The following is a 25610-nucleotide window of genomic DNA, read 5'->3' as shown; positions in this document are numbered from 1 at the left end:
GCGATCGGACCGTGTTGTCGGAAATTCCGATCGTGTGTGGGCTCCATCGGACTTTTTTCGTCAGAAAGTTTTAGATCTGGATCTAAAAAATTTCCGACAACAAAATCTGATCGTTCCGATCGTGTGTCTGATCGCCCCCATTATACGCTGCCCACCGCAACAGCTGAGTCGCAAAATTAAAAACGCCCTGTGACCGCATTCACGGCCGCATCCTGTGGCTTTGTTTAATTAAAAGTGAATTCAGCTTAATCGGCAGTAAGATTGCAATTACTTGGCGGTTTTATTTATACAACGAAAGACAAAAAAAAAAGAAAAAAGAATGAGATGAACAGAGACGAGGGTCAGTTCACACAGCTAACGCAATAAAGGATCCATGTTTTTAAAGAAAAGAAAAGTGTGAAATGTGCGAATCGGTCACGCAATGGTGTGGTTTTTTTGGGGGGGGTAGCAAACAACCCCCCCCCCCGAGGGTCAGTCATCCAAACCTTCGTACTTACCCCATCTAGGTTCCGGACTTGCAGCACCCCTACAGGCAGCGGCGTCTCCTCCCCCTCTACATCAAGGCGGCGTGTCTCCTCCTCCTAGGTATTCAATAGGATCGCCTGTCCTTTCAGCCAATCGGGTGACAGGACTCAGGACCCGCTTCCTGATTGGCCGGCTGTGTGAGAATAGTGACTATTAATTTGCTATTGTCACACAACTGGGTGGCTCAGCACCCCAAGCCCATCCTTATTTTTGAAACCCATTAGAGCTTCTGACTCTAAACATGTGCTTAAAAAAAAAAAACACCCCACCAATGGAATCCATGCATCTGGTGCCCTGTATGTAGATTAGGGGGCCGGCGCATGGATGATGGGGGTGGGGGGGCTGGGAGGCGGAGCCCGTGTGCCCTTAATGAATGGGGCCACCCCTGGTCACGCGGCTGAAAAGAGAAATTCTCATCCATGGGTGCTCAACCTGTGGCCCTCCAGTTCAGGGCTGTCTTTAAGGCAGGGCAAAAGGGGCAGCTGCCCCGGGCCCAATCATTATTGTGGAGCCCAAAGGAGCTGCCCCAACTGCCTGAAAATAGTCGACAAGTGGATTTGGGATGGTACAAGAAAATGTTTTCCCAGGGTCCAATTAATGTTAGAGACGGGCCTGCTCCAGTTGTAACCGAACCACAAGTCTCATGAGGCATTGCCAAGGCTGACAGGTAGAAGGATGACTGCCAAAGGCAGAGGCATGATGGGACTTTTAGTTGCGCAACAGCTGGAGGGTCACAGGTTGAGCACCCATCTGATAAGCCTTTGTGGATGGAGCCTAATGACTGATTTCTAGGGATGAGCTGAACACCCCCCAACCCCTCCCCCGGTTCGGTTCGCAGCAGAACATGTGAACAGGCAAAAAATTTGTTCGAACACCATTAACGTCTATAGGACAGGAACATGAATAATCAAAAGTGCTAATTTTAAAGGCTTATATGCATGGTATTGTCCTAAAAATGGTTTGGGGACCCGGGTCCTGCCCCCGGGGACATGTATCAATGCAAAAAAAAAAGTTTTAAAAACTTCCCCCACAACCCTTGCCCGGTGGTTGTGGGGGTCTGTGGGTGGGGGACTTATCGGAATCTGGAAGCCCCCTTTAACAAGGGAACCCCCCAGATTCCGTCCTCCCCCCCCTGTGAAATGGTAATGGGGTACCCCTACCATTTCACAAAAAAGTGTGAAAATTGAAAAAATAACATGACACGGCTTGGGACAAGTCCTTTATTAAAAAATAAAAATAAAATAAAAATGTCCCACGAAGTCTTCTTCTCTTGCTCCGCCGATGGACTGAAAAAGGAAAAAGAAAAAAAAAAACGCGACCGACCCGCCTCCATGGGAGGCTCCCGCCGTATGATGCGTCTTTGCTTTGACAGTTCTTTTATAACTGAGGGCGAGGCCACAGGGGACTTCCCAATGGCTCCCCCTGGGGCGTCAGGGGGGGGCGGGGCCACCTGTTTACGTAACCGGATGGCCCCGTCCCCTCTGACTACGGGGAAGCCATAGGGAAGCCCCCGTGCGTCAGAGGGGGCGGGGTTGCCCGGGAATGTCACGTGTGGCCCCGCCCTCAGTTATGAAAGGACTGTCAAAGCGAATACGCGTCCTACGGCGGGTGTCTCCAGTGGAGGCGGTTCGGTCGCATTTTTTTTTTTTTTTCGGTCCATCAGCGGAGCAAAAGAAGAAGAAAACGACTTCCCAGATATGAAATTTAAAGGAATATTTCACTTTTATTGTTTCACTGTAAGCATTATTGAAATCACTGCTCCCGAAAAAAATACGTTTTAAAATTGTCTGTTTTTTTGCATTAATACATGTCCCCTGCGGGAAGGACCCGGGTCCCCAAACACATGACAATACCATGCATATAAGAATTAAAAATTGGCACTTTTGATTTCTCTCGTAGACTTTTAAAGGGTGTTCCGTGGCTTTCAAATTTGCCGCGAACACCCCAAGTTATTTGGTGAACAGGTGAATACCCGATGTTCGAGTCGAACGTAATCGGGCTCATCCCTACTGATTTCTAGAGGTACATGCAGGTTGCTGATAATGGACACAATCTTTCTGGCACAGGATCAGTTAAAGTAGAACTATAGGCAAAACTTTTTTTTGTTTTTTTTCATTTTGGATAGAGCAAGGAAGGGTTATAACCCCTGGCAGATTTTTTACCCCCCCATCTGTGTTCCATTGCAGAGATTTTCCTTCACTTCCTGCCGCATAGCCAAACAGGAAGTGAGAGGAAATCCCTGCAAATTAGGACAATTCCTTTGGGAGCCCCCCCCCGAATTAGAAGAGTTCCCCTCTATTACTACTACTACCTCCGGCCGTCTCCTCCATCCCCGCCTCCTCCTCCCAGTGGCATCCAAGTAACACCCCGGGAAAAGCCTGCACCAGTGGCGGAACTGCTGCCTGTGAAAATGATTGGTTGCTGGGCCTGCCCAACATCCCAGCAACCAATCAGGTGCATGGAGGCCCTGACATTCAGAGGAAGAAGATGCAACTTTCGAACAGCTCCACCTACTTCCCACTGACAACGGTAGGACCTGGCGTCTGAGGAGACTTTCTATCTGGACTGGGAAACTGCTGCTGACCTGGATGGCTGGGAGTCTGAGGGGACCCGAGTGCAATCCAGACCGGGACACTGCTAATGTAAGTGAACAGAGCACCATCCATGGCTGAACACTGAGGAGGGGGGAGGGGGCAGGGATCACATAGGTGTATTCTAGAGGGAGAGAGGACAGGCTTCCCCAGAGCTGTGTATACTGACTGCAACTTCACCACACTACTTGTATCATGTCTGCAGTCTCTGACTGTCTCTTGTATCATGTCTGCAGTCTCTGACAATCTCCTGTATCATGTCTGCAGTCTCTGACAATCTCCTGTATCATGTCTCCAGTCTCTGACAATCTCTTGTAACATGTCTGCAGTCTCTGAACCATCTCTTGTATCATGTCTGCAGTCTCTGAACCATCTCCTGTACCATGTCTGCAGTCTCTGAACCATCTCCTGTACCATGTCTGCAGTCTCTGACCATCTCTTGTACCATGTCTGCAGTCTCTGACCATCTCTTGTACCATGTCCCCAGTCTCTGACCATCTCTTGTATCATGTCTGCAGTCCCTGACCATCTCCTGTACCATGTCTGCAGTCTCTGACCATCTCCTGTACCATGTCTGCAGTCTCTGACCATCTCCTGTACCATGTCTGCAGTCTCTGACCATCTCCTGTACCATGTCTGCAGTCTCTGACCATCTCTTCTATCATGTCTGCAGTCTCTGACCATCTCTTCTATCATGTCTGCAGTCTCTGACCATCTCTTGTACCATGTTTGCAGTCTCTGACCATCTCTTGTATCATGTCTGCAGTCTCTGACCATCTCCTGTATCATGTCTGCAGTCTCTGAACCATCTCTTGTATCATGTCTGCAGTCTCTGAACCATCTACTGTATCATGTCTGCAGTCTCTGAACCATCTCCTGTACCATGTCTGCAGTCTCTGACCATCTCTTGTACCATGTCCCCAGTCTCTGACCATCTCTTGTATCATGTCCCCAGTCTCTGACCATCTCTTGTATCATGTCTGCAGTCCCTGACCATCTCATGTACCATGTCTGCAGTCTCTGACCATCTCCTGTACCATGTCTGCAGTCTCTGACCATCTCCTGTACCATGTCTGCAGTCTCTGACCATCTCTTCTATCATGTCTGCAGTCTCTGACCATCTCTCCTGTACCATGTCTGCAGTCTCTGACCATCTCTTGTACCATGTCTGCAGTCTCTGACCATCTCTTGTATCATGTCTGCAGTCTCTGACCATCTCCTGTATCATGTCTGCAGTCTCTGAACCATCTCTTGTAACATGTCTGCAGTCTCTGAACCATCTCTTGTATCATGTCTGCAGTCTCTGAACCATCTACTGTATCATGTCTGCAGTCTCTGAACCATCTCCTGTACCATGTCTGCAGTCTCTGACCATCTCTTGTACCATGTCTGCAGTCTCTGACCATCTCTTGTACCATGTCCCCAGTCTCTGACCATCTCTTGTATCATGTCTGCAGTCCCTGACCATCTCCTGTACCATGTCTGCAGTCTCTGACCATCTCCTGTACCATGTCTGCAGTCTCTGACCATCTCCTGTACCATGTCTGCAGTCTCTGACCATCTCTTCTATCATGTCTGCAGTCTCTGACCATCTCTTCTATCATGTCTGCAGTCTCTGACCATCTCTTGTACCATGTCTGCAGTCTCTGACCATCTCTTGTATCATGTCTGCAGTCTCTGACCATCTCCTGTATCATGTCTGCAGTCTCTGACCATCTCTTGTAACATGTCTGCAGTCTCTGAACCATCTACTGTATCATGTCTGCAGTCTCTGAACCATCTACTGTATCATGTCTGCAGTCTCTGAACCATCTCCTGTACCATGTCTGCAGTCTCTGACCATCTCTTGTACCATGTCTGCAGTCTCTGACCATCTCTTGTACCATGTCCCCAGTCTCTGACCATCTCCTGTATCATGTCTGCAGTCTCTGAACCATCTACTGTATCATGTCTGCAGTCTCTGAACCATCTCCTGTACCATGTCTGCAGTCTCTGACCATCTCTTGTACCATGTCTGCAGTCTCTGACCATCTCTTGTACCATGTCCCCAGTCTCTGACCATCTCTTGTATCATGTCTGCAGTCCCTGACCATCTCATGTACCATGTCTGCAGTCTCTGACCATCTCCTGTACCATGTCTGCAGTCTCTGACCATCTCTTCTATCATGTCTGCAGTCTCTGACCATCTCTTGTACCATGTCTGCAGTCACTGCTGTCACTTTTGCCTGTTACTTCCTCTTTCCCTCCACCAGCTGTTGCCCATGTCTCACAGTGACCCTTCAATCCTCATCCTCTTCCAATCCCCCCCCCCCCCCCCCAACGATCACAGCCTTTTTTAATTCCAACTCTCCCACCCCACGATACCCATTTTACCCCGCCCTCATTTACCCCCCCCCAGCCTTCCCCAGCTCCCTAACCCAATTTCTGAGTGGTCTGACCGTTGGCGCTCCAGTTCTTTCTCCCCAAGAAAACCGGACTTTGTACAGGAACTGAACTAAACTAATTTTCCACTTCATCACATATATTTTCTGCCGAGATGTTTTGCAGTGTGTATTAAATCTAATAAATATTCTTCGGTTCTACGTGTTAGGGCAGCGTTGCATGTAATTGAATTTGTTTCCAGTGTCTTACTGCCTGCAGATCTCTGTGGCATCGGCTTAGAAAGCTTTGAGGCAATTCTCAGGGAGATTGTGTTACATTCTTGTTCTGTGTTCTGATCATGGACTGCTGTGTTATGGTGTAACTTTGCAACACATTATTTATAGGGTCAGTCTAGGAAAAAAATGGAGATCTCAGTTATGGCTGGATGATGGTTGGATGAATCACCTACTGGCATTGGAGGACCTCAGCAGCAAGACCCCCTCCCAGCATGTATGTATTCCCCATAATAGAACATTCCAAATGCAAACAGAAAAGAAAAATCTGGCAGCATGTTGCAATCCGATTGTACAATCTTATTTGAATTTACCAACAACTATGTATGGTGAAAGGCCAACTCCAGGCAGATAAGACCTTATTCCTTTGCAGTGTCGCTGGGCTCGGACTGCAATGGATAATAATTAATTTTGTTAAGGGGAGAGGAGAAACCATTTTTTTACTTAAAAAAAAAATTGCACTAATGCCAAACAAGACTAATGTGCCGTTTATTGCTAGGGGTCATGTGGGTTATTAATCTCTACTGCGATTTAATATATCATCAGCAGTGACCATAGTGCCCCCCCCCCTCCCCTTTTTGAATAATTATCCAGCCAGGCTCCCTCCTCAGCTACCTTTTGCAGCATGGCTGTCTAATTTTCAGTGTTGGAGTTTAGGTAGGTAGGTGGATGACATCATGGCACCCATGTTTGGGCCTGGTGATTGGCGGACCAGGTCTGGGCGCGGTCACATAAGGGGAATCGTGTGAGTCTCACATAACAGACCTGCTCTGTTAAAGGAGGACTTTGGTAGTGAAGGGAGGTAGCAAGGGGTGAGTATATGTATGGTGCCTATATTTACGTAAATTTATTTTATTGGGGTGATCGACCAACACAAAGTGGCACATAATTTTAAAGTGGAAGGAAAATTATAAATGTTTTTCAATTTTTTTTTTTTACAAATAAATATCTGAAAATGATGGTGTGCATTTGTATTTAGCTCCTTTACGCTGATACCCCTAACTAAAATCTAGTGGAACCAATTGCCTTCAGAAGTCACCTAATCAGTAGAGTCCACCTGTGCGTAATTTAATCTCGGTATAAATACAGCTGTTCTGTGAAGCTCTCAGAGGTTTGTTAGAGAACCTTAATGAACAAACCTCATCATGAAGGCCAAGGAACACACCAGACAGGTCAGGGACAAAGTTGTGGAGAAGTTTAAAGCCGTGTTAGGTTATAAAAAAATATCCCAAGCTTTGAACATCTCACGGAGCTCTGTTCAATCCATCATCCGCAAATGGAAAGAGTATGGCACAACTGCAAACCTACCAAGACATAGCCGTCCACCTAAACTGACCGGCCGGGCAAGGAGAGCATTCATCAGAGAAGCAGCCAAGAGGTCCATGGTAACTCTGGAGGAGCTGCAGAGATCCACAGCTCAGGGGGGAGAATCTGTCCACTGGACAACTATTAGTCGTCTCTCCACAAATCTGGCCTACATGGAAGAGTGGCAAGAAGAAAGGCATTGGTGAAAGAAAGTCATAAGAAGTCCCGTTTGCAGTTTGCGAGAAGCCATGTGGGGGACACAGCAAACATGTGAAAGAAGGTGCTCTGGTCAGATGAGACCAAAATTGAGCTCTTTGGCCTAAAAGCAAAACGCTATGTGTGGCACATCAACCTGAACACACCATCCCCACCTTGAAACATGGTGGTGGCAGCATCATGTTGTGGGGATGCTTTTCTTCAGCAGGGATAGAGAAGCTGGTCAGAGTTGATGGGAAGATGGATGGAGCCAAATACAGGGCAATCTTAGAAGAAACCCTGTTAGAGTCTGCAAAAGACTTGAGACTAGGGGGAGGTTCACCTTCCAGCAGGACAACAACCCCAAACATACAGCCATAGCTACAATGGAATGGTTTAGATCAAAGCATATTCATGTGTTAGAATGGCCCAGTCAAAGTCCAGACCTAAATCCAATTGAGAATCTGCAGCAAGACTTGAAAATTGCTGTTCACAGACGCTCTCCATCCAATCTGACAGAGCTTGAGATATTTTACAAAGAAGAAGAATGGGCAGAAATGTCCCTCTCTAGATGTGCAAAGCTGGTAGAGACACCTCCAAAAAGACTTGCAGCTGTAATTACAGTGAAAGGCGGTTCTACAAAGTATTGACTGAGGGGGGCGCCATACAAATGTACCCCCCACACTTTTCATATATTTATTTGTAAAAAAAGTTGGACAATCATTTATGATTTTCCTTCCACTCCACAATTATGTGCCACTTTGTGTTGATCTATCACATAAAATCCCAATAAAATACATTTATGTTTTTGATTGTAACCTGACAACATGTGGAAAAAATGTTCAAGGTACTGAATGAATGTATGTATGTGTACGTTGAAAAGTTATATAATTCTAGTATATATTCCCCCCCCCCCTTTTAGCAGAGAAATGACAATAAAGATTGACTGACTGAAAAAATTACTTTCAGACCATTGTGATCTTACCTTATCCATTAATTCCACATTGCACTCTGGTTGAGACAAAATGAGCTTGACGATTTCCACATTTCCCAAATGACAGGCCATCATCAGAGCGGACTCTCCATCCACATCCTGCAGGTTCACATCTGCCCCGCACTCCAGCAGAACTTTTACCATGTCGGACCTGCCATGGCTAATGCCAAGCATCAGCGCTGTCTGCCCACCCTGGAAGAGAGATCCCAAGATCAGGTTTCACATGATTTTACCCTCAACATCGCTTGAACAACCATTCTGGGTTTTATTGCATAAAGCCTAAGAAAGGGACATAAGGAAGGTCCTGAAAGCTTCTATCTTTGACATACCAACTGTCTTCTTTCAGATGAAAGAGATCTTCCAACTGTACAGCCTTTTAATGTGTGCGAGACAAAAACAGCGGATGTGCATGATGGTATATAGTTCGTACAGTTTGGGTCTCTTTTAAAGTGTAAGAAATGTCAAAGTCTAGCTATTTTTGAAAAAAAATATTCCCTCCTACCTAACCTGTAACAAAACATGCGTGTACTTACCTTATTTTAATCCGCTCCGGTCACATGCTCCAGCTCAGGGAATACTCCTTAACAGCTGAGAACACTGGGACCCATGACATCACCCATAGGCTCCTATGGCCCAGTCATTGCAGGGGGAGATGGAGCTGTGGGAATCTCGTGACCAAACCAGAGCTGATTAAAAATAGGTAAGAACGCACATTTTTATCATACAGGTTAGGGGTGTTTTTTTGTTTTGTTTTTTTGGACAATACAATCCAGAATACATTTTATGGGGGTACTCTACTACGTGCCAACATCTCTTTATCACTGGAAAAAAAAATTAAATTCCCCCTGGTTGGATTTTAACAGGCACTTTTTATCATTACAATAAGAGGAAGAGGGAAGATGGTACTGAACCCCCAAAAACAAGAGGAAGATGGAAGATGGTACTCAAACCCCAAAAAACAAGAGGAAGAGGGAAGATGGTACTCAAACCCCCAAAAACAAGAGGAAGAGGGAAGATGGTACTCAAACCCCAAAAAACAAGAGGAAGAGGGAAGATGGTACTCAACCCACAAAAACAAGAGGAAGAGGGAAGATGGTACTCAAACCTCCAAAAACAAGAGGAAGAGGGAAGATGGTACTCAACCCCCAAAAACAAGAGGAAGAGGGAAGATGGTACTCAAACCCCAAAAAACAAGAGGAAGAGGGAAGATGGTACTCGACCCCCAAAAACAAGAGGAAGAGGGAAGATGGTACTCGACCCCCAAAAACAAGAGGAAGAGGGAAGCTGGTACCCAACCCTGGGGGTTGAGGACTATTTTGATTTTTGGTGGCTATTGGGTAGAAATAAGATTTTACATGTTGTTTTTAATTCCAGTACAGTGTTGTTATGCTCACCATTGTCCATCTTTGTAGATGTGATACGCCAAACATCCCTGATGAAGGAGATTTGATTTCTCTCAAACATGTCGGATGCAATTCGTTTTGCCCTTAGGTGGTTGACACAACCTGAGGATTATACAGCAGTAACATTGGAGGCTACAGTCGTAGGATCTTATGAGGCATGGTTTCCTTTAGTGTTCAGTGGGTGCAGGGCCACTTTTCCCCTTACAGGATCTATGCGATCTGTTGTCCGAGCATGGGAAGTGACTAGGAGAGCTGAATTTCAGGAGAGCCCATTGTCTCCACATATGCCATTATAGCATAATCCTCAGCTGATCCAGTTCCTTTCCTACCCTGATCCAATCACATGGACGATGTATGGGATCAAGGTGGTCACATCCAGTTTCCTAATTCGCACCTCTTTCATTATCTCCAGTTTAGACATGCCTTTCATGCCCAATTTGGATCCACCAGTATCTGTGTGTAGGTTAGCAATTTGGAATCCTTGCTTAGAGAAAAAAGATCTTGCTAAAACCTTATCCACTACTTGCAAACAATTGTTCACAGACACTACTAAGATTTTGACCCCTTGTCACAATGCCTGGTTGGTGGACTTCCCGCAGCTTGACAGGGATGACTTATGGAGCTTTACCTTCTCCAGACTGGTGGAATAGGGGTTTGGGAGCCTGGTCCCCCACGAGGCTCACCAGAAGCAAGTGGACTATCTTGGTACAGTATAGAGTATAAAGTACAAATAGAACATATAGACAATTGTAAAAACTTACCAAAAATGTATTAATACAAAATACATGACAATAGAATTAAGACAGAGGTGACTTGGTCATACATAGTACTTCGACTAGTTTTGCGGGGTAAACCGCTAAATTAGATAATACATGTGTAAATAGACACAAGATCAATGACAATATAGTCAAAAATATATAAAATGATATAAATAGTACAATTGAGTAAGAAAGGGGGAAAAAAATAGTGAAAGCATAAGGCTGCTTACCCAGGTCCCAGTGAAAAACAGCACAGGCGTAACCAGTAGAGCATTTTTACCTTATGTACTTTATTCCACTCAGACTGCAGCCCCTTGACTTGTTAATTTCCCCCAGTCGCCGTGGGAGGCTCTACTGGTTACGCCTTGTGCTCTGTTTTGCATCGGGGCCTGGGTAAGCAGCCTTATACTTTCATTATTTTTTTCCCCTTTCTTACTCAATTTGTACTATCTATATAATTCTATATATTTTTGACTATATTATCATTGATCTTGTGTCTTTTTACAGATGTATTTCCTGATGAAGCCGTTAACCCCATGAAACTAGTCGAAGTACTATGTATGACCAAGTCACCTCTGTTTTAATTCCATTGTCATGTATTTTGTATTAATACATTTTTCGTAAGTTTACGATTGCCTATATATTCTATTTGTACTTTTCCTATGCTGTACCGAGATAGTCCACTTGCTTCCTTATTACACTCCAGCTAAAGTTTTTTGAAAAATTGTTCCCGCGCACTCCTCGAGCTGTTGGAGGTGTGCTGGCCCTGGACCGGATTTTCTGTACATTTTTTGGAATTGCGTACACATTTAACTGTTCTGGATTGTGTTAAGTCGGTCACGATGATTATCATTAGACCCTCCATAGAAATATGCGTATTGGGCCTGGTAGAGCTGTTAGCACCAAAAAAGGTAATCCGGACGCTACTTACCCTGCTTCTGCTTTATGCACATAAAGTAATAATTCTCTCTTGGAAGAAACTGGTGGCCCCTACCATCATGGCCTGGAAGGCGTTCGTAAATAATACCTTACCGATCTAAAAATCGACATATCTCAGTAGAGCGGTGCCGTCTAAATTTGGGAAGATGAGGGGTGGTTGGATTAATGACAATTCTACAGCTTCAGACTGATTTGTAGGTTATAAGTACATGTTGTGTGCAGGACCTTGGTGACCACCTGGTATAATCACTATTGCATCTTGATATAGCGTGGTCCTTTACCCAGCAGGGTCCCGACGCGCTTACAAACACATACTAGGGCCAATTTATAGACAGGATCTGATTAACCTACCAGCATGTCTTTGGAGTGTGTGAGGAAACCGGAGTATCCAGAGGAAACCCACACAGGCACAGGGAGAACATGCAAACTCCAGGCAGATGTTGTCATGGTTGGGATTTGAACCAGCAACCCTATTGCTGCTAGGTGAGAGTGCTAACCACTACACCACTGTGCTGCCCATTCTTGATATTCTTGGGGGGTGTTTATCTTTGATACCTTACGTGCTTGAATGTTTGATTTATGTTTTTTTTCTTGGATGAAACTGGTTGCATATTATGGTATGGGAACTGCAGTGTTTACTGCTGCTGATGCTTTGTAATGCTGTATGTTGAATGTTTACATGTTTGTAACTTTACAATGGAAATCGAAATAAAAAGAATTTTCCCCCCAAAAAAAGTTGGATAAAGAAAATCAAATTGATTTATTTGTAACATCTAGGTGGAGGATGTTTCTAGATTATTGTAGTAGGCCGTGCTTACTTTTTATTGATACAAAAATGAAAAACATGTATCGCATCATTTTTAATATTTGTGTTGTGATGATTAAAAGTGCCCGTTAAAATCCCACTTAGTCTGATCGTATGTACGGGGCATATCTGCAGACTTGGTCCGCCGGACAATCCGCCCGTCTGTGGGCTCCGGCGGACTTTTTTTCCCAAAAGCCTGCCGGACTTAGAAGTTTTGACTCAAAATTGTCCGCCGGAATCGGCAATCCAGCGGACGATCCGGCCGCCTGTGTGCTAGTCCGCCGGACTTTTGAAATGAACGGACTTGCCCGCACACGGAGAAAAGTCTGTTCATTTTGAACGTGGCTCCAGGTAGATGGGACTAGCGAATGAGGTCAATGTCACTGCCTCCATCGGCGAGATTGACACCTCGCTGGCCCCGTCACCTGGTATGGACTTAAAGGGGAAGCCCTACGCCGAAAAAACGTTGTGGGGGTCCCACCCCAAAGCCTCTTGTCCCCATGTTGATGAGGACAATGGCCTCTTCCCGACAACCCTGGCCGTTGGTTGTTGGGGTCTGCGGGCGGGGGGCTTATCGGAATCCGGGAGCCCCCTTTAATAACAGTATAGCCCTACCCATTCACCTGGTGAAAAAAAATGTAAATAAAACACAACACAAGGTTTTAAAATAATTTATTGCACAGCTCTGGGGGTCTTCTTCCGTCTTAGGTGGTCTTCTTGCCGGACTCCTCTGCTATCTTCTGCTAGCTCTTTTACTAGCGGAGGAGCCCGGCTTTCTTCTTCGTCACCACCTGGGGGTCTTCTTCCAACTTCCGGGGTCTTGTCCCCCTCTTCGGGGTCTTGTCCCCCCCTCCTTTGGTTCTTCTTGCCGGGCGACAACAACAGAAGACCGGCCACCGCTAGTAAAAGAGCTGGGAGAAGAAAGCGGAGGCCCGGCAAGAAGAACCGAAGAGGGGGACAAGACCCCCGAAGTCGGAAGAAGACCCCCAGGCAGCGACGAAGAAGAAAGCCGGGCTTCTCCGCTAGTAAAAGAGCTAGATAGCGGAGGAGTCTGGCAAGAAGACCCCCCCCAAGACGGAAGAAGACACCCGGAGCTGTGCAATAAATTATTTTAAAACCTTGTGTTGTGTTTTATTTACATTTTTTTTCACCAGGTGAATGGGTAGGGGTACATTGTACCCCATACTCATTCACATAGGGTGGGGGGCTGGTATCTAGGGGGCTGCCGGATTCCGATAAGCCCCCAGACCCCGACAACCAACGGCCAGGGTTGTCGGGAAGAGGCCCTTGTCCTCATCAACATGGGGACAAGGGGCTTTGGGGTGGGACCCCCACGCCGTTTTTTTGGTGTAGGGCTTGCCCTTTAAGTCCATACCAGGTGACAGGGCCAGCGAGGTGTCAATCTCACCGCCGAAGGTGGTGACATTGACTTCCTTCGCTAGTCCCGTCTACCTGGAGCCGCGTTCAAAATGAACGGACATTCCAGTGTGTGGGCAAGTCCGTTCATTTCAAAAGTCCGGCCATAGTCCGGCGGGTTGTCCTCCGGAAAAGTCCGGTCGTGTGTGGGCAGGTCCGCTCGCTCGGAAAGTCCGGCGGACCTCCGCTTCAAACTCCGGAGGTTTGTCCGCCAGACTAAGTCCACCGGATAATCCGATCGTGTTTACGTGGCATAAGGGGGAATTTACATTTTTCCTTACAATTCAGAATAAAAGCTTTGCTGAATTACAGAAATATAAATTCAACAGTGGAAAAGACATAGAACTGAATTTGTTGAAGCAACTCACAATGACATACAAAGAGACCGACAAAAATGGGGTAATTTTTTAAAAATTGTTAGACTAAAGCCTCGTACACACGACCGGATCTTCCGCAGACAAAAACTCAGTCTTTTGTCCAAAGGTGTGTGCTGGGATTTTGTCTTGCATACAAACACGAACGTAGTGACATACTACGTGGTTTTTCAGCTCTTTTTAGCGCCTCCCTTGGGCTCCTTCTGCTAATTTCGTGTTAGTAGAAGTTTGCCGAGTGTTGATTTGTGCTTTTCATTTAGCGCTTTTCAGTTTGCACTTTTAACTTTGTGCTTTTCAGTTTTTCTGAACGGCCGTTCATCAACCAGACATGTTGCAGAATCGGAGGAGATAACGTGTTATTTATTATTGGCCTTGGAGTTATTGCTTTGACCCAAGTCCAGTCCAGGAACAGGAGGAGGAGGATTTCTTGGACCAAAAATCGGTTTCTTTATTAATCATGACCAATTATGTCATATGCCTTTGCTGCGGGAGCTCCAGGAGAAAAATCCGGATGTTTTTCGGAATTATCTCTGGGTGACGGACCCCTGCTTTCACCAACTCTTGGCATTGTTAATCCCCTATATCAGTGATGGCGAACCTTGGCACTCCAGATGTTTTGTAACTACATTTCCCATGATGCTCATGCACTCTACAGTGTAGTGGAGCATCATGGGAAATGTAGTTCCAAAACATCTGGGGTGCCAAGGTTCACCATCGCTGCCCTATATTAAGAAGCAGGACACATGCATGAGGCTTTAATTTTATTTTTTGTTTGAGTAATGATGATTTGATTTGTTATATTTCGTATATTTTTTGATTACGTTCTATTGGCAGATATCATGTCTAATTTTATTTTTATTTTTTTTAATACACAATAAAAAAATTGTGTAGAATAATACTTGGCTGTGTGTTTTACTTCAAATGATAGTTTGGGAGTAGGCAGTTACATTTAAAAAAAATACAATGTAAAATTGACAAGGGACACCAACATAGTTGTATCTTTGATCTTAAAAACTACGGGATAATGGTGTTGTGGTAACTTGTCCAAAGAAAAAAAAAAAGCATAATAATATTATTCTTGATATCACTAGAAAAAAAAAACCTTTGAAAATTAGTTTGCAATAACTTCATCAGTATCACCAGCAAAGCAGCTTCATTATTATCCCATTAAAGAAGAAGAGAATTGTGCGCTGCATTTGGAGATTTCATAATTTGCCACGTCACCAATGTTAATTCCCTATTACGATCGTTAGTTTACAAGACCGACAGCTTCCAGCTCGTCCTTGCTTCCGAGCATGTGTGTTTGTACTTTGGAGTTTTGTTCGACGGACTTGTGTACACAAGCTCGGAAAATCCGACAACACACCTTTGTCCGTGGAGAATTTTAAAACCTGCCACCCAACATTTGTCCGCAGAAAATCGTCAACAATCATCAAAGAATCGTCCGATGGAGCATAAAACTGGTCGGATTTTCCGCCAACGGCCTGTCATCACACATTTTCTGTCGGAAAATCCGATCGTGTGTATGAGGCTTAAGGCTTTTTCTTTTACTTTACCAGTGGGGCAACTAGGAACAGGTTTTTTTTTTTTTCTTTTTTTAATTCTTAACCACTACAATACAGGGCACTTTCGCCCCCTTCCTTCCCAGCCCAATTTTCAGCTTTCATTGCTCTAGCGCTTTCAGTGACAATTGCGCGGTCATGCTACACTGTACCCAAATGAAATTTTTATCATTTTGTTCGCACAAATAGAGCTTTATTTTGGTGGTATTTATTCACGACTCCGTTTTTTATTTTTTGCGATATAAGCGCAAAAAAAGCGGAAATTTGGGAGAAAAACAATATTTTCTTTTTTCTATTTTTAAAAGAAATCCAATAAAATCAAATTTTGTCATAAATTTAAGCCAAAATGTATTCTGCTACATGTTTTTGGTAAAAAAAATTCCGTTAAGTGTATAATAATTGGTTTGTGTGATCACAAACATATGTACGCAAATGATCATGTACATATGTGTGCAGGTGATCACGTACATATGTGTGCAGATAATCATTGGGACATGTGATTTTAGTGGGACATATGTGGGGGACATGTTTTTATTATTAGGGACATGTGTTTTATTATTTGGGGACATGTATGTTTTGGGGACATATGTGGGGACTGTGTTTATACTGTGTGGTGTGTTGTGTGTTTACACTAGACTGGTGATCAGTGAGTAAAAAGCTGTAAAAAAACAGCTCATACTCATTGATCATCAGCCAGCTGCAGCGTTCTGCTCTCCTCTCCTCAGCGATTACTTCTGTGTGAGGAGAGGAGGAGCCGATTGCCTAGCAACCGGCTGTTTGTTTACATCACATGACGGCCGTGATTGGACACGGCGGTCATGTGATCAGGAGGGCCAATCACAGAGCCCTCCTGCCGATCTGAGATGCGCCGTGTCCGGGTGACACGAGCACATCGGGATCGCGCCGCTGCGCGGGCAATCCCGCACCTTCTGAAGGACGTTCCTGAATGTCCTATCAGAAGTAGACGGCTCCCACCCGGCCGTATATATGCATTGGCTGGGTGGGAAGTGGTTAAGAAACACAAAGGATATCAAACTCCAGCACAGCTGAGACCCCAGTTATAACCAACTATTCTGTATATCAATCTTTCGGAGGCAAAAGACATCCAGTTATCGACTATAAGAGTGCTTGTAAGACTTGAGCTATCAACAAAACCTCCATGGTGTCAGGGCTGTGCTCAGCCCTTCCTTCTCTGAGCTGGTTTCTCAGCTGTCGGCTAATTGCCAGCTCCTATCGCTCCACAGTTACTCAGCTGTTGATGATATCCTGCTCGTCAGTCCTGCCTACTTAAGCCGTCCAGTCCAGATGATCTCTGCCTTCACCTTGGTTACATTGCAAGAAACTATCTCCTGTGTTCCTGTTTAAAGACTTGCTTTGCTGACATCCCTTCTGGCTCCAGATCCTGCTTGCTGTTCCACTACATTGATCCCTGACTTCTGGGTTGGCTGACTATCTGTTCCTGAACTCTGGCTATGTTTTGACCACGTTTGTTTTTTTTTACTTTTATTATTAAACAAGTGTGATTTAACTGTACTTCTGTCTCTGTCTGATTTCATGGTTTCTGACACATGGTTCGTTATCAACTGTATGTTGTTCTCCAAAACCTTTACCAATTTCCACCAAAAAAGATAAATAATAAAGGAGAACCAACAACAGAAAAGAAAAAAATTGGGGAAGGGGACAGAAGAAAGGGGCGCAAAGAGGGGGAGGGGAGACAAAGCGCCAGGGCAGAAGAATTGGAAAAGCATAATTTTGACAAGCAAATGTTTGTAGCTGATTCATACATTTTTCGGGATTGTGCCCGCCTATGGCACAAGTTACCTATAATGTCAAAAGACTTTCCCATGCTCCATTGGAAGGAACAATAGGAACCTTCAGTTGTGTGATGCTCTTGAACACATTTTTCTGTGACGCCATTCTGAATATATTCATGTAAACGAGATGAAAAAAAACAAGAACTCTGTGTCTGGAGAAGGAATTCATTCTGTACAATTACAATCACTATTTGTACTAAAGCTGGGGTGAAATGTAAGATTGAAGATCTGAGAATTATTTAAGTCTCAAAATATTTAAAGCCGCTTCTAAGATGTCATGGTTCTGCAGCAATTTGATGGAAATAGTCAAATAAAAGAACAGTAATAAAAGCATACAAATAATTATATTATTTAATGTAACGTTCCTTTACCATATATATATATATATATATATATATATATATATATATATATACATTTTAATTAAAGTGGTTGCAAACCTCAGATATGAAATATGAACAAAGCAGAAGAATAATGCCACTTCAATTGTAGATACTGGTTGCCACCATCCCTACTAATAACTATGTTAAGAATCAAGCACCTCTTATGGGACTTTGTTGGCAACCAAAAAAGTACACGCATTATGGTTGGTTATGTATTTTTTCTCTAGTTAACGTTCCTAGAACCGCAGTTTGGTTTTGGGTTTAATTATACCAAATTATGGTTTCAGTACCAGTCTAACTGGATTGCACTGTGTTCTGCTTGGCCATAGGTGACGCTGCCATCACTGGCAAGTGTGAGAACGCAGTTCAGCTGGGCGCATTGAGTGTCACTTTTCTCAGAACCAGCCCAGTGGGCGTGTCTCCTGCTGTGCATTCTGGGAGAGGGTACTTAAGGTACTGACATCACATGGGTTCCGGTCCAGAAGATCTTTCTGTCTGTTTGGTCCTGGTCCTCCTGACCAGCCCCCAGGGCCCTCATGGCCTGGGGTGCGGATCCATCCAATTCCGGGTCTCTGGGCTGGCTAGCCCGAGGCAAAGTAACTGGAGGGAGGATTCGGAGGTGGTCTGTGCCGTCTCATCTGTGGAGAGGCCCAACAACTAGAGAAGCAACCAGGGGAGGACTCTTCGGGAGAAGGCCATGCTGAAGGCTGGCTTCTCAGAAAGAGCCTGGAGGCTTAGTTGAAAGACCCCAAGTGAATCTACACTTGTACGGTATCGCCGGGCCAGCTGCCAAGATATTGGTACCATATGAGGGCTCTCTAAATTGGTCTAAATCCTCCAGTTACTATAAGTGTTCTACAACAGGTCTGTGACAGAGTATTTATTCAAATGTTCCATGTGCAAGTCTGTGGCAGAGGCTTCGATTTATCTGAACACTCTATCGGCTGCTAGGCCTAGTGAGAGGAGGTCTATCCAGTAGCTGTGAGAATCCAGTTGTGAATGGCTATTCTCTGGATTTCTATAGAGAGACTTCCTATTTTGAGTAGTTCCAAGAGTACCTGAACTTTCTACCTAATCCCTCATTGAGAGACTGTGTTTTGTCTACCCTTTTGTGCAAATAAAAATCCCAAAAGCAGATCCAGTGTCAGTTTCTACAATTCTTTGGGCCATCTACCTTGGGAAACCCCTAGACGTACACAAGGTCAAGAAGGTAACGGTAAGCCCAGCAAATCAGCCGCTCTTTTAGGGGTCAGTGCTATAGATACAAAAACCAACATATTTATTTATACATAGTAAAAAAATAGTATCTAAACATAAGAACAAAGCATATCCCTCAATAGTGTGTACTTGTCTCAATTAAGAGCACTAAGTGTAATTTCTGTCTGAAAAAGTGACAGGGGAGGGAGCATTCAGCACACAGCCTGTGATTGACAGCCTCAGCTCTGGTCCTGTGTGAAGGGGGGGGGGTGTCCCTTCCCTTCAATCAGCTCTCAGAGCTCTTCTCACTGAACTCTGCAGTGCGTCATTTTAGCTCTCTGCTCTGTTTTCTGACAGTTCAGACAAGCTGTATACAGTATGAAATACAGCAGAGAGCAGTCTGCAGATAAACAGGTAAAACTTATGTAGGAGTCTTTGGCCTCAGGTGATACACTGAGATGAAGCAGTCACTTCACTGGGTATAGGCAAGAGTTTACAACCACTTTAAAAGCTGCACTAACTGACATATTTTCTTATATAGGACTAAACATGCCTCAACACACAATGCCAGCTCTAATACTTAAGTCCATGAGTTTTTTTTTCACCTAATATACATTCTCACTTAAGGGTTACGATGTATCTAAAGCCCAAACTTGTTTAATTCGAGTTTTTGATGGAGCGTTGAAGGGTTGCCATCTTTTGCCAGTTATTTATTGCCATTTGTGTCCCAGTTGGGGAGATTCAGTGTCTCTCTTTCTCCTAATGATCATTGCCACTGGTGAGGGAAAATCTAAAATTGTGGGTTGTCGCCAGAATGGGCATAGAGTGGGAACTCTTCCAATGGGGACTTATTCCAGTGACAACAGTCATTTTCTTTCACTTCATGTGGCCAATTTTTTTTTTTGCAGTTCTGTATAGATTAAACCCCCTTGGTGGTGAGCTGCCACATATTTGTGTGCAAATATTGCTGTGCCAAGTGCACGTGCCCTGCTCGCTCCTGACATCGTTACTGGCGGCCAACTAAAAAGCTCCCGATCATGTGATCAATGTGACAGCCAATCACAGTGGTTTTGTGACCATAAGCTCCGCCCACCCCCCAGCATTCTAGACCCCTTGGGGGGAGGGGTCTCAATCTGGTGGCCTTACAGCTGTTGCGAAACTACAAGTCCCATGAGGCATTGCAAGGCTGACAGTTACAAGCATGTCCCATAAAGCAGAGGCATGATGGGACTTGTAGTTTAGCAACTGCTGGAGGGCTGCCAGTTTGAGTCCCAGCCCCAGCCCCCCAGCCCCCCGCGCATTAAGGCCTTTTTTTGCCTCCAGGATTTGAATAGGAAAATTTCACTTTGCTTTCTGTCCTATAGACACGATAAAAGGCGAGAAGTCAAATCTCCAAAGTAAAAGGGATTCCTTTTGTTAAGCCAGCCATACATGTATTGAAATTTGGCTAGTTGGCTAGAAATTTGGCTAGTTCAGCAGGGACCAGTCACATTTCGATCCATGTATGGGCAGGCTGGTTGTACACAAGTCGATCGGTGGGAAGGCGCCCCGCTGGCAGGACACGATAGTCCTGCGAGAGGGGTGGAAGGAAAGAAAATTGCTCGATTTCCCCCATCAACATTGAAATATAGGAAATCGAGCAATTTTCTTTCCTTCCACCCGTGGTGGAAATAAAATTAAAAAAACTGCAGGATGTATGGCCTGCTTTAGAATGTCCTCACAAGTGTCCCCACTGAAAGATTTCCCTTCAATTCCTGTTTGGTGACAAATGAAAAGTTTGGATTTTTTCCATCACTCTGTTCTAGTACTAATCCGGTGGTCACCAGGACAAATGGAGAGGACTAATATCCCCTACAGGGCACTAGACAGCAATCAGCATCTGAAAGGAGTTCCAATCCTTTCCCGCTCTATTGAACCACCCCACAAAAATATGGCTATAGATACATTTTAAAAATGACTACAATGTAGTTTAACAATGTAAACACAGATATCTCCTTCTATGCAATCGAATAATGTATGTTGTCGACGTACCTGGGTGGCAGTCAGATTGACATTGCCAAGACTGAGAAGAGCTTTCACCACTTGCATATCTTCATCTGTTTCTGCCGATGCTAAAGGGGTAAGCATCACAGGAGTGTACCCCGCTTTATTCTGATGGTCAACGTCACACACTCCTAGTAGAGAGTGAAAGATTTTCTTATGGTCAATGTTGCTATACAGAAACCAACTCATCACCCTGCTCATGTTATATTACTGGTTAATAAATTCCTAATTTTAAATGAAGATGCCAAAATTTAGCACAATCTATCAAATGTAGGCTTCGGTTTCTATTATTTTGTCATGAGATCAGAATTAGATGGCTGAGTATGGCAAGTGGCGGCTGGTGCTCAATATTTTGAGGGAAGTGGCAAACAAACCTGCCCCCCCCCCCCCCACTTACATTACCGGACGGGAAGACGGCAAGCCATGGCCTTACCTTAGGGGTGGTGCTGGATCCGGGGAAGGGCTCCTGGAAGCTGCCCCTCCACCTGCTGCAGCTTGCCAAAGGAAGAGTTGGGGGGGTGGGGTTGCTTCTCCTCCCGGCCGAATAGGAAGCCGGCCCGGAGACCCAATTGTATGGGAGTCCTAAGACACCCTGGCCAATCAAGTCTCGGGACCCGCTTCCTGATTGGCCAGGAGGAGAAGCAGGAAGACATTAGCGAATATTTGCTAATGTCATACAACAGTGCTCTGCGCCCCAAAACCCACCCTTTTTTGAAGCCAATTAGTGCCTCAGTGCTTAAAAAAAAAAAAAGAAAGAAGAGCTAGCTGAAATCCATGAGTCTAGCTCTCTGGAATGTAGATTATGGGGGAGTGGCACCCCTGTGCCCCTAATGGAGCAGCCACAAGTGAAGTATGGTGTGTCTGTTTTAGTTCAGTAGCTGTTTCTGTCTTGAAGAGATTGTTATAATTTAGCATATATTGAGACCTAGAAAAAGCAGAATGGTACATTAAAAGTGGTCTTCTTGTTTGTACTCTTCAATGCAAAGGGTCATCAGGATGTTTGGATCCAAATGGTATGCACAGTTGGGTGATGACATCTGCCCATTCTCAAACCCTCCTCTGTGTACATTGCAACTGGTGCATAAATGCAGCACATACAATAAAAAAGGGAAGGATGAATTCCATATTGTTAATAGATCAAATGTAATATGGCTTTCCAATAGGCCAGGGAACTCTTTTTGCCCCTGAGGAAGTCATACATGACCCAATTTTTGTAGGCCATGATTGAATTGGTCTAGGGCAGGCATGTGCAAAATCCGGCCCTCGTTGCGGTTTTGAATGGCCCGCCTGGTTATTTGGACATGTATATCTTTTGTGGCCCCCAACGATCTTCCAGCGCCAGGGCCACAAAAGATATATATGCTGCCATGGAGGGGACAGGGAGGAGACGGGACAAGTGCCGTACATACAGGAGAATTTCCTGTTTGCACGGTGGCCTCTGTAATAGGAAGTCCCGTCTCTTGCGCTGCCATTGGACGACTGTTCTGTCCATCAAAGGAGGCGGGACTTTTTATTAAAGTGGCTGCAGAGAAAACAGGTGTTTTCCTGTATGTAATCTTTTGGCACTCATCCTGCCCCCTCCAAGGCTGCAGATTAATGGGCATAAACCAGGCTGCATTCCTGGCAATGGTGGAGGCTGCATTCATGGCATTTGTGAGGCTGCAGATGGGCACTGACCCTTCTTTTGCTTCACAGTTCTTTATTTAAAAATGTATGTTTTTTTTTTCCTGAAACGTCCCTCTTATACGCCAATAAATATGGTGTATCTAAATAACACCCCCAAGCTCATCTTACTCACACACAGCCACAAAGGCAGAACTCTTGTTGGGCAGTGTATTAGTGGTCAGACGAATACACTTAGAGCTAATTTTAATGGTTTAAAGAATGTCAGGCGAAATGGTCGGCCCTCACACATGTTCACTTCATCAAATCTGGCCCTCTTTGAAAAAAGTTTGGACACCCCTGGTCTAGGGTGAGGTTGCGTTTCCATTGCTTGTTAAGAAATTAGAAAAGCAATTTAAACCCAGGAGTTCACCTTACCTTCTAAACAGTTCCAGGTATCTGCTCACATACCATTCAGAGATCCTCAAAACCTCAGGTGCTCTGTTATGCAAGTATCGACCATAACTACAATGTCTACGCTCTGGAAATATCTTCCTACTCTATGCACCTCTTCTTTTAGGTAATGGTGCTGCCCATATCTAGTGGTAAAAAAAGAGGGTACAGGGGTTAGAAGGAGGTAGACCAGAGCTTGACCACAAAATGTGTGGTTGATATTTGCATAGTCGACCACCTGGGTTTGGTGCTCTGAAGATATTTAAAAGAAGATATATGTGCCTTCCAGTGCTCAAAGATCTAAAGCAAATATGGTGCTGAGCTGGGAAGTACAAAAAAAGGAATGCACTATATACAAAAAGGTACATGATTTTATTACCCCATGGTGACTTATCACGTGTGGGTAGGTACAGCGTGTGGGAAGTAATTACACCGAGTCCGGTTGCAGGCGCAAATGGCTCAACTCAACAGACAACCCAATGGGAGAGTACCGCTCCGGTCAAGCGCCACCTACAGTGGAGGAAGCAGACTGCACCTGCCTACACACTGGCACCATCTCTTTCTTTCCAAACAAACCTCACACCCAGCAGAATCTGTACAAAAAGTTTTGACATTCATATTTAAGTAATGATTTTTTTTTTTTTTTACAGAAAATAATATAGAGATTAAAAACACTTGGCACATATGACTTGACAGCGTGTTATTTGGTGATAGTTGTTCTTTAACTCCTTGCAGACAAATGCAATATATTGATTTTCCAGGCAGGTGGTTGCACACAGCTGAGCACTTTAGAGACTAAGCAGAACAAGTTTTCTAAAGCTAGCCTCTCTGATCAATACCTGAAATATTGACTTCCCGCTAAAACGCTTCTGATTACGTCTCACATCTTTCCCGCTGACTTTACCATAGTCTTCAGTTAAAAGCCTGAAAACTCTTAACATGAACAAATACCAGGCTAGGAGATATGCCCGATTTATGATACAAAGTTTGCAAACATATGTATTTAAAAAGTGTGTCTAAAGTCTTACCCATAAAAATCTAGTGTCTGTGTCTGCACGCTAAACCCCATAAACGTTAACAGGATGTGTCCGTACTGCGGGAACAATGCCTCAATCAAGTCTATAGGATGCTTATGTGCAGGCGTGGCGGGGGTGGGTACATCATCTTAACCTGGGTAAACTGAACCTATGCCCAGATTATGCCCACTAATGTTATCAACATACTGAGCAAGCAGAAAGCACGCTTTAAAAACAACCCTCATTGACCTCTGAAGCTGTAGGCATTGTGGGGAATCCACTTGACGGAGTCCACCCCGTGTGAAAGGGGCCTTAGGTTGTAATCTGGAATTCTACTAGTTCTGATTCTAGTCCATAATCTGGATTGTGCACTTCAGGGGGGCCGAGGACAAAGGCTGAATGGGTTTAGTACAAGAGTAAACTTGTCCTTTTATGTAATAAAAAAAAATATATGGTTTGCGAGTAACCTGATATACAAGCATTTACGAGACGAGCAACTTTTGGTGACATATTGGCAGCATTTGATGGGCACAGTGGCTGAAATTGAGGGCACAGTGGCTGCAATTGATGGCAGTGGCAGCGTTTGATGGCACAGTGGCTGAAATTGAGGGCACAGTGGCAGCGTTTAATGGGCACAGTAGCAGCAATTGATGATTTTTTTTCACTGTTTTTTTTAAATTGCAACGTGATATGAGAGCGCTGTCTTGCAAGACAAGCAGTAGAAGGACCACAGTTTCACAGTTTTTTTTTTTTTTTTTTTTTTTAATTAATGTTTATTAAAGAAGAGAAGCGTGTACAGAGCATAACGATCAGTATAGAAACCAATAGCAAGATCTACAACATTATAACGTTAGTTACATGAGCACATAAATATACACCCACCTCTTCTATCATAAAAGAGGAAATATAGTAGACAGAATTAGAAGGGGAGTAAAGGAAAAGGAAAATAAACAGAAAGAGAGAGATAAAGAAGAAGAAGGGAGAGGGGGGGGGGGGGGGCAGACCACCGTCAGACAACCTATTGCAAAATAACAGTAGATGTAGTAAAAACAAGCGTCATGTTCACTTCACTCTGGTTGAGACATTATGGCTGCATAACTCGAGGAATATTTGAAGGCAACCCAACAGGCCCAGATCTTTGTTGACAACTCAGATTTACCCCGGAGGGAAAGGGTCATATCCTCCATGTAATATGTGGTATCCACATTGAGCAACCAACGCCGGAGGGTGGGGATCGTCTTCAGCTTCCAAAACTGAGGAATGAGGGTTTTAGCAGCGTTTAAGAGATGTGGTGTAATCGACCTCTTGTAGGAGCCTGTCGGCCTTCCCGTGCAATGGAACAGGACATACCACGGGTCATTAGGTACCTCCCACCCCTGGATTTCTTTAATTGTGTATATGATCGCCAGCCAGAATGGGCGGATCCTCGGGCAGTACCACCATATATGGGCATGAGTGGCTACCTCCCCGCACTCCCGCCAACAGAGTGGGGAGGACTGGGGAGAGAACCTATGTAAAACAACCGGTGTGTAGTGCCATCTGGTCAAAAGTTTATACGCCATTTCTGACGTCTTAGAGGAT

General features: G+C 44.6%; 1 protein-coding gene across 1 annotated transcript in view; it reads right to left on the bottom strand.

Annotated features, from left to right (window-relative positions):
• KANK4 (KN motif and ankyrin repeat domains 4) overlaps positions 1–25610 on the bottom strand; it is a 275239-nt gene that overhangs the window by 15895 nt on the left and 233734 nt on the right. The window contains exons 8-9 of the mRNA XM_077450577.1: positions 20947–21089; positions 8256–8456 (exon numbers count right to left, since the gene is read on the bottom strand). Of these exons, the coding sequence (XP_077306703.1) occupies positions 8256–8456; positions 20947–21089 (344 nt within the window). The remainder of the gene's footprint in view (positions 1–8255; positions 8457–20946; positions 21090–25610) is intronic.

This window comes from Lithobates pipiens, unplaced genomic scaffold, assembly GCF_037356315.1.
Source record: "Lithobates pipiens isolate NorthernLeopardFrog02 unplaced genomic scaffold, aLitPip1_a1.2 Scaffold_23, whole genome shotgun sequence".
NCBI classification, from domain to species: Eukaryota; Metazoa; Chordata; class Amphibia; order Anura; family Ranidae; genus Lithobates; species Lithobates pipiens.
This window is presented reverse-complemented; position numbering and strand designations above follow the sequence as displayed.